Source organism: Callithrix jacchus, chromosome 11, assembly GCF_049354715.1.
Source record: "Callithrix jacchus isolate 240 chromosome 11, calJac240_pri, whole genome shotgun sequence".
Lineage (NCBI taxonomy): Eukaryota > Metazoa > Chordata > Mammalia > Primates > Cebidae > Callithrix > Callithrix jacchus.
The window spans coordinates 2,037,362-2,049,796 of NC_133512.1; the positions used below are offsets into that span (position 1 = coordinate 2,037,362).

The 12,435-nt window shown below is 41.1% G+C and overlaps 1 protein-coding gene across 43 annotated transcripts in view; it reads left to right on the forward strand.

Annotated features, from left to right (window-relative positions):
* Nucleotides 1-12,435, forward strand: part of BBS9 (Bardet-Biedl syndrome 9) — a 749,186-nt gene that overhangs the window by 13,922 nt on the left and 722,829 nt on the right. For 33 of the 43 annotated variants that reach the window (XR_013523801.1, XM_078342175.1, XM_054236977.2 and 30 more), the window contains exons 2-3: nt 2,672-2,794; nt 10,591-10,741. Coding sequence is in view for 36 of the 43 variants with exons in the window: in XM_078342175.1 (XP_078198301.1) it covers nt 2,683-2,794; nt 10,591-10,741 (263 nt within the window). In the remaining 7 variants the exon portion in view is untranslated. Of the gene's footprint in view, nt 1-2,669; nt 2,795-4,305; nt 4,939-7,657; nt 7,786-10,590; nt 10,746-12,435 lie in introns of those variants that run through there. The other 10 variants (XM_054236986.2, XM_078342183.1, XM_078342188.1 and 7 more) reach the window with 6 other exon arrangements.

A 12,435-nucleotide genomic window follows, 5' to 3' on the forward strand; every position in this document is an offset into this window, starting at 1 on the left:
GGGCCCCATGTTTTATTGCTCATGACCCTATCACTATCCTTAAAGATGATTTCACTCACTGCCCTCCCTGCCCCCTAACCTATACACAATAAATACTTACACTTCTGGACATTCGAGGCCTCGCCTGACTCTGCTCATAGGTGGCATGGCCCCCTGAGCCCTGCTTCGTTTTCCTTGTATTTCTGTGTCCTGTCTCTTTATTTCTCGGATCCTGAGCCTCAGCACAGCATAAGGCTCACCCCACGACCCTGTGGGGCCATCATCCCTACATGTGACCTCAGGTGATCAACCCTGCTTGGCCTCCCAAAGTGCTGGGATTACAAGTATGAGCCACTGTACCCAGCTCATTTGTATATCTTCTTTGGATAAGTGTCTATTCAGGTTCTTTTGCACATTTTTTAATTGGATGGTTTGTTTTTGTTGTTGTTGAGTTGTAGGAGTTCTTTATGTAGCCTGGATGTTAATTCCTTATCATATATAGGACTTGCACATGTTTTTCCCAGTTCTGTAGGGAACTGCATTCTTGCTCTTACCTTTATTTTGTAAGTGAGGAAGGTGAAGTACAGAGACGTTCAGTAACTTCTAGCTCTCTTCCCCTGCTTGCATGGTTATTATGTGGTGGAGCAGGAATTCAAACTCACACAGGTTGCCTCCAGAGTTAGTACTTTCCCACCGCATTATCTGCAGTCAATTTCTTGGCCAACTTTGTATCAAAACAAGTGGCCTTGGTTTCTATGATTAGCCCATGTGGAAGGCTTGCTTTAAGAGGCAGGTTGATCTACATTTTAAAAAAGTGCAGCTAATCCTAATGATGTGCAGACTCTGTATCATTTGTGAATTTGCCTACTTGCTAAAATTTATTTGTAACTCCCAGATCAGTGCTCACAATGCTTTTCTGGTTATTTGTGGCCAAGTGCGAAGGAGTAAAAATTGAGCCACCTGATGCACATGTTCCCAGCTGATGTTAAACAACTGCTTTCTTGTTTTGGTTTTCATACTGTAAACAAGTGTTCTTTCATGGTCTACAGTATTTAGTGTCATGTTTTCCCCCACATTTTGGTAGGCATTTTGTTGGCAGGAGTGTGGTGATTTCACTGTTTAAAATAGTCTGCAAATGTAATGCTGAAGTGCTAATGTTCCTAAATGCATGAAGGCTGTGATGTATCTTCTAAAGAACAGACAGATGGTCCCTGACTTAGAATCGTTTGACTTACAGTTTTTCAACTTTAGGAGGTTGTGAGAGTGATACACATTCTATAGAAACCATACTTTGAATTTTGAATTTTGAGCTTTTCTCAGGTATATTAAATGCATTTTCTTGGGTATATTAAATGCATTTTAAGTATTTTCAATTTATGACCAGTCTATTGGGATGTAACCCCATCATAAATTGAAAAGCATCTGTACATGTAATTTGATAAGTTTAGTTCAAACTGAGTTCTAGTGCTGGTGGCCATAATTTCCATGGTAATGAATCAGCAATACATATTCAATAAGGTATCTTTAAATATAAACAAAGAAAAAACTACATTATGTATTGATTGGCTGAAGAAGGTGTTGTTACTAGAAGCTTGCGGGAATCTAACCCTGTGTTTCTCCTAGGAGCAATGGCTCAGTATTTGCTGATTCATTGTTTGCAGTGGTCTTATAAAACATAACTTTTGTGAATAAGGAGATTTGACTGCATTTCCTAACTACTGTTTAAATCAGTGTAACATGAAGGAAAGCCTCATTTGCATTAAATAAAAGAACTGTTGTAGAATCCCAGGGCATGCGATGCTGTGTTGTAATTCAGAAGTCCCAAGTGCTTTCACGTCTGCCATATCAGCAAGTCAGTGGTAGGTAGGGCTGGTGTATGTGCATTCTAAACAAGAAATCACAGTAAGGAGAGGTTATGTGGGCTGTCCAAGGACACACAGATAGTGGTATAAATGGACCTGAAGCCCAATTCTCCTGATTCTTTTTGATATGAATTTCCCGCTTCTATCTTGCCTTTCTGTAACTGGAATAGCAAGAAGAAGTGAATGCTTTTTGAGTACATACAACGTACCAGTTCCAGAGCTAGTCACTGATGCATTGGATCACGTTTGTCTCAGCAACTCTTTGTAATAGGACATGTAGTTGGCCCCCCAGTTTCACATCCATGGATTCAACCAAGTGCAGATTGAAACCTGTGGATATGGAAGGCTGACTGTACTAGGTCTACTAGGTCATTACACATAATAAGGGACTTGAGCATCAGGGGATTTTTCATCTGTGGGGTCTTGGAACCAATCTTCCACAGGTACAAAGGGCCAACTGTAGTGCAGTCTCACCAATGGCTAGACTGAAAGGAAGTCGGGTGTTTCACTGAGGACTTATGTATAAAATAGTGCTGATGAAATGTGAATCTTGATTACTTTCTGCAGTTCCATCCTAAATGTCTCAGAAGAGAGAATTAGCACAAGATAAATGTCTACTTTCTAAGCCCAGTTTACTAATGGTGTTGCAAAATACCTGATTAATGCTTCCAGCCATTTGGATTTGTGGTTTCATATATGTGTACAAAATATTAAAAGAGTTAATATAGAAATGTTCTTCTCAAATCTTTCCAAGTTTAATTTGCTGTGCCTTAAGACATAATTATTAATTCATAGTGTGAAGTGGATTATTATAAATGTTTTCTTTTTAGAGTGAAAGAAGATGTCTTTATTTAAAGCCCGTAATTGGTGGTCGACTATTCTAGGAGAAAAAGAAGAATTTGATCATGGCTGTTTGTGTTTGGCTAACGTTGACAATAGTGGAAATGGACAAGGTAAGCAACTTATAACCATGTGCCTTGAATCAAAGCTTTAAAGAGATCAAATTAAGCCAGGTGCCGTGGCTCACACCTGTAACCCCAGCCCTTTGGGAGGCTGAGGTAGGAGATCGCTTGAACCCAGAAGGTGGAGGTTGCAGTGAGCTGAGATCATGCCACTGCACTCCAGCCTGGGAGACAGAGTGAGACTCCATTTCAAAAAAAAAAGAGAGATCAAATAAAAATGACTTGCTTTTCAAAATATGTACTTTTTAGAACTTAATCGAACTATCATAATTGTACCTAATTTTTTTTTTTGGTTGAGTATGACTATTTCTTTCTTTGTAGTACAGAAAAGATAAGTCTGTAGAAAAAGAAGAAAGACAACTGGGTAGAAAATGTATTTCAAATATCTAACCCAAATCTTCAACAGATTTTCCATCTTAAGTATTCCAAAAGGTATACCATTGTATTAGACTAAATGTGGGTTCACTTATCACCTAAACTTTTTTAAGCTAAAAAATCTCAAACAATTAACATTTGGGAAGAAAAACAAGACTGGTATAAAGTCAACAAAACATTTCAACTTTCTAAACTGTATGCACTGGACTAATTTTTCGATATTAGAATATCTCCACATTTGAATTTGGATAATGCACAGTGATAAATACTGGATTAAAACATTTGACATCGAACATATGCAAGACTAATGGCTAGTAGGAAAAACGCTAGAACGGAGAGAGAAAAGTTGCAAGTGCCAAAGCGTTTAAACGCCCTTTCAAATATCCCAAGATGCTAAATTAAGGACAAAAGGATTAGGGTTCCAAGAATACAAACTTTCCTCTTTCAAGGCAACTGAATATTGAATCTCATTGAGATTATGAAATAAACATGCACTTAACTCCTGTTTGGCTTTCTGAACTTCACCACAGTGAACAACCCATTCTTTTTCCTTGTTTACACCAAAGGCTCGTTTTGAACACAACTCGAAATGGAATTCCAGGCCCCAAAACTCACTTTCACCCCCACAGGCAGCTACTTAACAGATAATAAGGAATTCAAGTGCAGGACCTGAAGGGCTTATTTCCATGCTAATTTCACAATCCTCGTTTCTTTCCCAGATACAAAAATTAAGATTTAAAAGGTGGTGGGAGTGGGGAACTTGGGGGTTGGTCTGAGAAAAAAGTGAATTTCCCAAGAATTCCTAAATGGTTTTGCTTCAAATATTAAAACTGTCAGTTATCATAGAATTTAACAACCGCTGAAACTTGCATTTGAAAAATTACTATGTTTCACTTTGTTTCAACAGCTCAAAGTTGCATATGAAACGATTACTATGTTTCACTTTCTTTTTTCCTGGGGGCAGGGGATGGTGTCTAACCTACTCTTAAAATTTAACATACTGACAGGTTCCCCTCCGCCCACACTGAGGTTTCTTATCCCCCATTAATGCATTCAGTCATATGGCATTTCTTTCTCATCAAAGGCCATCGGGAATGGTTTCAGGAAACTGATTTTCAAGCACTGGGGTCTTTAAGCGGCAGCGCCCGGACAGATCATGGAGAGGAGATGGGCAAGACGCAGGGAAGCGCATTCCTTCTAAACCAAGCGCCAGAACCGCCCTCCCGAAGCGCCCCGGGGCTTAGAGCATCACCTCGCTGTAATCCCGGCCGGGGGCGGCGCGGGGTGGGATGCGGCTGGACCCGGGCATTGGGTGATCCACTCCGCGACGCTGGGGCCGGGGTCAGCGCGCAGCCCCTCCGCGTCCCTTCTCCCCCAGCTACCCCTCCAGCCCGCTGCCTCTGGCCGCAGCATCTCCAAGCACACGTGAGGCGGCCGCAGGGACTGGGCCGAGGCGCCGCAGAACCCACCGAAACTTCCCAGGGGCGCCAGTTCAAAAATCGCCGGTCCCGCCGCGGCCGCGCGCCCCTCGGCGGGCTCCCCTCTGCGCGCCCGAAGCCCCCGTCTCCCCCTCCCTCAGGACCCCCCAGCGCCCCGCGTGGCGGGAACACGCCGCCAGGTGCCTCCCGGCCTCGGGGGCCGCCGTCTCACGACCGCTCCCGCGGGGGCCCCACTCCGCCAATCGCCGCGGCCTCGCGCCCCGGCGCACACTCACCAGCCCGAGCCGGGGCGGCCATCTTCAATTGTACCTAATTTTGAAGGTAGTTTTTAAAATAAGTAATATTTAGGTAGCAGACCGATAACTATAGTCCTTCTGTTTTATGTTCTGGTTTGTATTGATTCTGTCATATATTTTTCTGGAATTTATTAAAAATTATATGACATCACTTCACTTAGTAGGTGCTCAGAGGAGTTCAGTACCTCGCACTGTTGGGCTTCACCAGTGTAATTTTCTCTTTTCACATTTTCCTGCCTCAGAATTTGCTCTTGTAGGGGAGAGTTAGGAAAATATTTTGAATTTTGAAAAATTTCCTTTTGTAGAAATTCTTTACAAGAAAATAATTTTTAAATTGGACCTGGAAATCATTCATACCATAATGAAATTATACTAGCTCTATTTGGTGGTAGAAAACAGTTGCTAAATCACTGCTTTCATTATCATATACTGAAACTTCCATCCTACCTTGTTTTTATGCATCTTTATGTTTTTTAGGTCACCTTTAAAACAGTTTAATTCTATGTTATTGTATCATTGCTACTTGAAATTTGTATTTGGTTTATAGTTATGGGCTTAAAAATTTTTTTTGTAATCCAGATAGTCATTAGCCTCTTAAAAAGAAAACTTATAACTATTCATTTATTTGCTGAATATAAATATTATCCCCTTATATTTAAAAAAAATCATTTTTCTTGCATATAATAAGAGCAGTGGGATCTGCAGGGAAATGTGAAAAGAGAAAACTATGCTGGCGAAGCAGAGCAGTGGGAGGCGCTGAACTCCTTAGAGCACCTACTAAGTTGTTTTGAAGGAAAATTTGGTCCCTGATAGGAGATGGGTAGATCTTTTTTATTCAGAGAGTATTGAGAGGTTCCTCAACCCTGCCTCTGCCCTCCTGTTTGTTAAAGCTTGTGATTCCCCAATTATTTGGCCACGTAAGAGTCATGCCAAAGAAATACCTGCCAGAGACAATTTCAAACTCAATTCTGCCCAAACTATCTAAAGTTTAGCTTGGTTAGAAACTATCCTTCTGATTATCTGCATAACATACTGTTGACTCATTCATTTCTATTAGAGTTCCTTACTGGGGTGCCACCGTGCTACCAGTAGGTTACCAATATGCTGAGATACTGCTTCCCTCACAGTTTGTGGTGAGCTGTGAGCAGCTTCCTCTGTTTTCCGAAGCTTGCTATACAGAAATCATTACATATGTATGTTCCACATAGAAAAAAACACTGATCATTGTGTTCCGAAGCCTGGATACCTGGGTCATACTATCCTGGGGTGATTATTATATATCAAGCTTTTGTATCCCAGACACACGAGATGTTATAAGATTGTATTTTCTGGGGGTAGGTGGGTGGTGTGACTTAGGTATCCTCATTTTTGACAAGTTCCGGAATTGAATGCTGGCATTCTTTGAGAATTATTAATGTCGATCTTATAGAATGGAAGGACCAAGAGCAGTTCTGGATGTGCTCTGTTTAAGACAGGAATGTCTAGTATACAGAATAGAGGTAGAGATTTTGGGATGGACAATGTGGTGTTTGTATTTGGAGCTCTGTGAATAGGTGAAAATGCACAAGGAGAGAAGCTGAAATAAGAGGGGAAAGGTGTAGGACTGTAACCTTGAGAATGGGGGAAGTGTGGGAAGAGTAATAGATTCTGAAAACGGGAGGCAGAGAGGCAGGAAAACTACTTAGGCTGGTACCTGGGAAGCAAGGTTTAGTGATATGAGGACCGATTTTTTTTTTTTTTTTTTTTTTTTTTAAGACAGAGTCTTGATCTGTGGCCCAGGTTGGAGTGCAGTGGTGCCATCTCGGCTCACTGCAACCTCTGCCTCCCGGGTTCAAGCAATTATCCTGACTTAGCCTCCCAAGTAGCTGAGATTACACGTGCCTGCCATTATGTCAGGCTAATTTTTGTATTTTTAGTAGAGACAAGGTTTTGCCATGTTGGCCAGGCTGTTCTTGAACTTCTGACCTAGGTGATGCACCTGCCTTGGCCTCCCAAAGTGCTGGTATTACTGGTGTGAGCCACTGTGCCCAACCTTTTTTTTTTTTTTTAATTGTGACAGGGTCTGACTCTGCTGCCCAGGATGGAGTGCAGTTGTGTGATCATGGCTCACTGCAGCCTCAACCTCCCAGGTGTGCTTCACCATGTCTGGCTAATTTTTAATTTTTTTGTTTTTATAGAGACAGTGTCTCCTTGTGTTGCCCAGGCTGGTCTTGAACTCCTGGGCTCAAGTCATCTTTCTGCCTTGGCCTCCCAAAGTGCTGGGATTACAGGCATGAGCCACCAAGCCTGGCCTAAAAGTTTTCATGCTCTTGAGCAGCAAGTGGTTCATTAGTGTCTGTGACAAGAGTGCATGTGCGGGCACAATGGTAATGAGATCTACATTTTCAATGAATGGATGGGGAGTGAGTGGGAGGCGGGGAGACTATTTATGACTCTTTAAAGAAACTTAGCTGTGAATCAAAGAAGAGAGGATGATGATTTGGAGGCCATGTAGGGTCAAGGGAAGTGGGAAAAATTCAGTGTGTAGGATAGAGGCTTTCATCGATGGAGCAGGGGCTCAGAGGGGACAGTCAGAGATGAGATCAGGTGTGCAGATGGAAGATTAATCTTGAACAGGTGTGGGAACCTTTTTCCATAGTGACAGAGGAAAGAAGGTACAGATGTATATAGAGGTAGAGAAATTTGCAGGTCAAGCTGGGAAGTTGAAACATTAATGTCAGTTGACCTCTCCTTTTTTTTTTTAGGTGATGAGAAAGTGAGAGAAGGGTTATAGCATCCTGAAATTTCTTTAGAAGAAGCCGAGTGAAAACACAGGATTCCTTGCTAATCTTGATAGTACAATGGAAATTGAATACCCCATGCATTTAAAGTGGTACTTACTTTCCTGATTTTCTCAACTCAAGATTCAGACTCTTGAGAGAGGTAGTGAGAGTGAGGGAAAGAGAGAGGATCTTAATAATCCAATTTAGATTACATGCCAACCTGTGGCCTGGAGGGAAAGTTTATTACTAGAGTTGGAGTAGAAAGCAAATAAGATTGACTAATGGCTTTTCATTCAATGCCTGCATGTTCATTAATTCCTGGGAAATCCCATATTATTAGTCATAGCTTGAAATCTATGAGGGTCAGACTTATCTGAGATCTGGTTACTATAAAATTCCTGAAAGTGTTTTAATAATTATACATTTTGCTTCAGTGGGTTAGCTTGTTACCATGTGGCCTTGGCCATCCTGACCTCCTCTTATCCCTGAAGATAGGGCTGCATTGAGTTACCCATGAATCTTGGTTATTTAGTGAGTAAAAGTGGGGATTTAGGGCACAAGATACGTGGAAAGCTCAGTGGAGAATGTTGTAGGAAGGTTTAAAGGTTTAAGTCTTCTCTACCCCTTCTGGACTCCATTACAACGGTACAGTTTTATTCTTTCTGATCAATGCCTGGAGAGAAACCTGGAGAGATTTGTCAGGTCATTTGTTACTGTAATTTAAAATGTAATTTACCACTATCTGAGTAGTAAGTGGTGAGAAATGTTACTGCAGAGTACCAAAGACTCTGAGTTTTATTCTCTACCTTTGGATGATAATTTTGAGATTAAACCTATCATGCTTTTAAATTATCCAGTGCCTTTCAACATGTGGTTTGGTGTTCCTTGTTCAGTTGGCCTATGGCAGCTGCTGTCCGGTCCACTAGAGTTTCACCTGCAATGGGCACAGGGTCCCAGGTAGCTAGAGATGATAACTTGATTAATTGTTCTGTTACAGTGTATGCTTAACCCCACCTAGAATATGAATGGGAGTGTTCTGTGAAAGGACGTATATGCAAAGTGGCCCCTGAGAACCAAAGACTGAGGCAGACAAATCCAGTTTGTCAGTATATGGTGATTTACTAGGTAAACTTATGGGCAGGAATGTAGTCTTGGGCAGTTGCAAGATGGGTAGATCTCCACACCACAACCCCCAGACCCAGGGCTTGTATCTTGGGGAAAATAGTATATGTGCTCTTGAAGGAATGTGTAGGTGGCTATGAATGTCACAGCCTATGATATATGTGGAACCTCAAGTGCTGTTTTGGAGGAAAGGCAAAACTTAAAGGAATAGGTGTTTCTACATAAAGAGTAATACATCAACTAGAAATCTTGGAGGAGTTCTTGAAGTTATTCAGGAGTCACATGGCAGATTAGCATTTAAAATAAAGTTGCTCTTGTCCCCACAAGGAATCTTACTGTTTTGTACCCCATTTCATGTCAAGAACAAATTCCCATACTTTGGAGGCCAAGGCAGGTGGATTGCTTGAGGCCAGGAGTTTGAGACCAGCCTGGACAACATGGCATAACCACATCCTTACAAAAAATACAAAAATTAGCTGGGCATGGTGGCACATGCCTGTATTCCCATCTACTCAGGAGGCTGAGCTGGAAGGTTGAGGATGCAGTGAGCCGTGATTGCATCACTGCACTCAAGCCTGGGCAACAGAGTGAGACCCTGTCTCAAAGGAAAGAAAAATAACCAATTCTAAATATGCTTGCATGTTTTCATGCCTGCAGTTTATTTTCTGGTGCTTATTTTTATATCAGTTATCTTTTTTTGACCGCAAGTGACAGGAAACTGTGATAAATTTAAGTACAGAAGATACTGGAATAAGATAGGTACTGGGTAAGATAGCTTTCCCAAATGGAGGCAGAGTTGAACTGAACAACCCTTTAGTGGGGACAGGAATGGGCATGGCTCCAGAGACCTTGTAAGCCTCCAGGAGGCTGTCATTAGCTCCTCTAGCACTGGAGTCCCATGATCTATGTGTCTCCATTCAGTATGGAAGTTCCCAGGTTGTACCTCTCTCATAGGGTTATTAGGAGGATTTTTTTTTCAGTGACAAAGTCTTGTTCTATCACCCCAGGCTAGAGTACAGTGGCATGATTACAGCTCACTGCAGCCTGGAACTCCTTGGCTCAAGCGATCCTTCCACCTCAGCCTCTCAAGTAGCCGGGACTGCAGGGGCGTGCCACTGCATGCAGCGTCGCATGGCATTCCCTCCACGTCTCTGTTTTCTCATCTTAAAGAACACTAATCGAGTTCGATCACACACCTAAGTAACTGTGACCTCATTTTAGCTTGATTACATCTGCAAAGACTCTGTTTCCAAATCCGGTCACATTCAGAGGTGCATGGAGTTATGACTTTACATATCCTTTGTCAGGGGGATACAATTTAACTTATAACACCCATTCTATCATTTCCCCTTCTTATACTTAAGGTAAAACATTGATAATCAAGGCACTCTATCTAGTGAGGACTCAGAATCCTTTGTAATTCAGAGTTTTTGATAGTTACAACCGGTTATAGAGTTGGCCTCTGTGATGGAATCGGTTTATGACATTGTACTAGTCCTTTGATTGAGTTAAATTATGACTTTGATACCAAATAAAGGCTTAGGAAAAAATGCAGTATGTTAGTACATTTGACTGTAGTGATGTAAAACTATTTATGAGAAATAAAACTGTGTGTTATTGAAACAAATACACTTTAATTACATCTTCTTTGGAAGAGTGGCCTTTGTATATAAAGCAAGACTGAATTTTTTTAATTTTTAGATTTCTCCTTTAGACATTAGAAAGCTTATTTCCTAAGAGATTTGCTAATGCATGTTTCTTCTTATATCTTTTTAAAAAACATCTCTCTACAGATAAGATAATTGTGGGTAGCTTTATGGGATACCTCAGGATCTTTAGCCCCCATCCTACAAAAACAGGAGATGGAGCTCAAGCTGCAGATATGCTTCTAGAAGTGGATCTACGAGATCCGGTGCTTCAAGTGGAAGTAGGAAAGTTTGTTTCGTAAGTAAGCCCACTAAAATGGTATTTTACTTGGAGTATGTCAATCCTTTACTGTGTCACTTTTGTGAATTCTTCAAAGAAGACTATCCATGAATTAACTCTATTTTCTGGATGTTGTCACCTGAGCGTTTCTCATGTATGGGATGCTTTTTATGTGGATACCATACATTTAAGATAGAATAATTTAGGGCCTTTTTATAGTAGTAGACTTAAGATGTCTGACATTAGCAGAAGCTTAAAGACAAAGAGATAAGCTTTTAAAAATAACCAAATAAAGAAATAAATAAGAAGTATCTACTTATTTAAAGTTATATAAGTGTCTGTTTATAATTAGATGAAGTAGCAGACAACCATTACTTTCTGGCGAATAGCTTTGAGGTTTTATAATGAGTACTTATTTAGGGTAGAGAGGCCCTGTCGTTTCTTGGAAAACGTCAGTTCAGCCCACAAAGTAAGTCTTCCCCTTACAAGAGCTTTGTTCAAAAATTGTTTCTTCTTAAACTTCATTTATTTTAGAAAACTGTTTATTAGTTTGAACTTTGGGTAATATGTCTGCTTTTTATTTATTGATGATATTGCTGATCTTTTTTTTTTTTTGAGATGGGGTCTCGCTCTGTCACCCAGGCTGGAGTGCAGTGGCCCTATTTCAGCTCATTGCAGCCTCCGCCTCCTGGGTTCCAACTGATTCTTCTGCCTCAGCCTCCTGAGTAGCTGGGATTACTGGCGCACTCCACCACACCCAGCTAATTTTTGTAATTTTAGTAGATACAGGGTTTTACCATGTTGGTCAGGCTGGTCTCAAACTCCTGACCTCGTGATCCTCCCACCTCGGCTTCCCAAAGTGCTGGGATTACAGGTGTGAAGCACTGCGCCCTGCCGATCCTCTTATTTTCATATACTAACTTGCTTAAAATTAAACTTGTGTTTCTTAATCATTTAAAAGTGTGATGAAAACTTATCAAGTAGCCAGAGTTGGTTTGCCTCCTCTTTTTGAGCTCCCTTTTGCCTTTTTAAATCTGGGCAGTACCCTAAGCTCTGGATTTCGGCATACTGTATTTGTTTATTATGATTTATTGCCCCCAGGGGCCATTTAGTCAGGGCCCTAACTCCTGCTTGAAAACCAAACAACCACTCATGAGCATTCACCCTCTTCCAGTGATATGTTTCAATTTGCTGGGAAGCTGTAGCTTGGATGCTTTAGGCCAGAGCGTGAGATGATACTTGTATGCTTTGTGACAGGCTGGATTGCGGAGATTTTTTGACTGATGTGGTTGGTAAATATCTACTCCCTCTAAAAGCAGATGATGATTAGGTGCCCATCATGTACCTAGGACATATTAGATGTGATGGATTTACAAAGTAAGGAGACAAAAGCATTCTTCCCTCTAAAAAGTGTTTTTACCTTAGCGTTATAAGAGGTGGAACAACCAGAACAAGCATTCTGTAGAGTAGCTTTTAAGCTCAGCCCTCAACTATGTGATCACATTGGAAGGGGAGGAAGTTAACTTAATAACTAAATACTGTACTAGGCCTTTATAAATATTGTCTCAATAATCTTATAAGGCAGATATTATCTGAATTTAGAGATAAGGAAACTAGAGCTCAGAGTATAAGGTCACACAGCCAAGATTCAGTCCCAGGTCTCTCTGACTTTATACTTTACTGTCTTTCTATGACATTATGCTCTTTTCCTG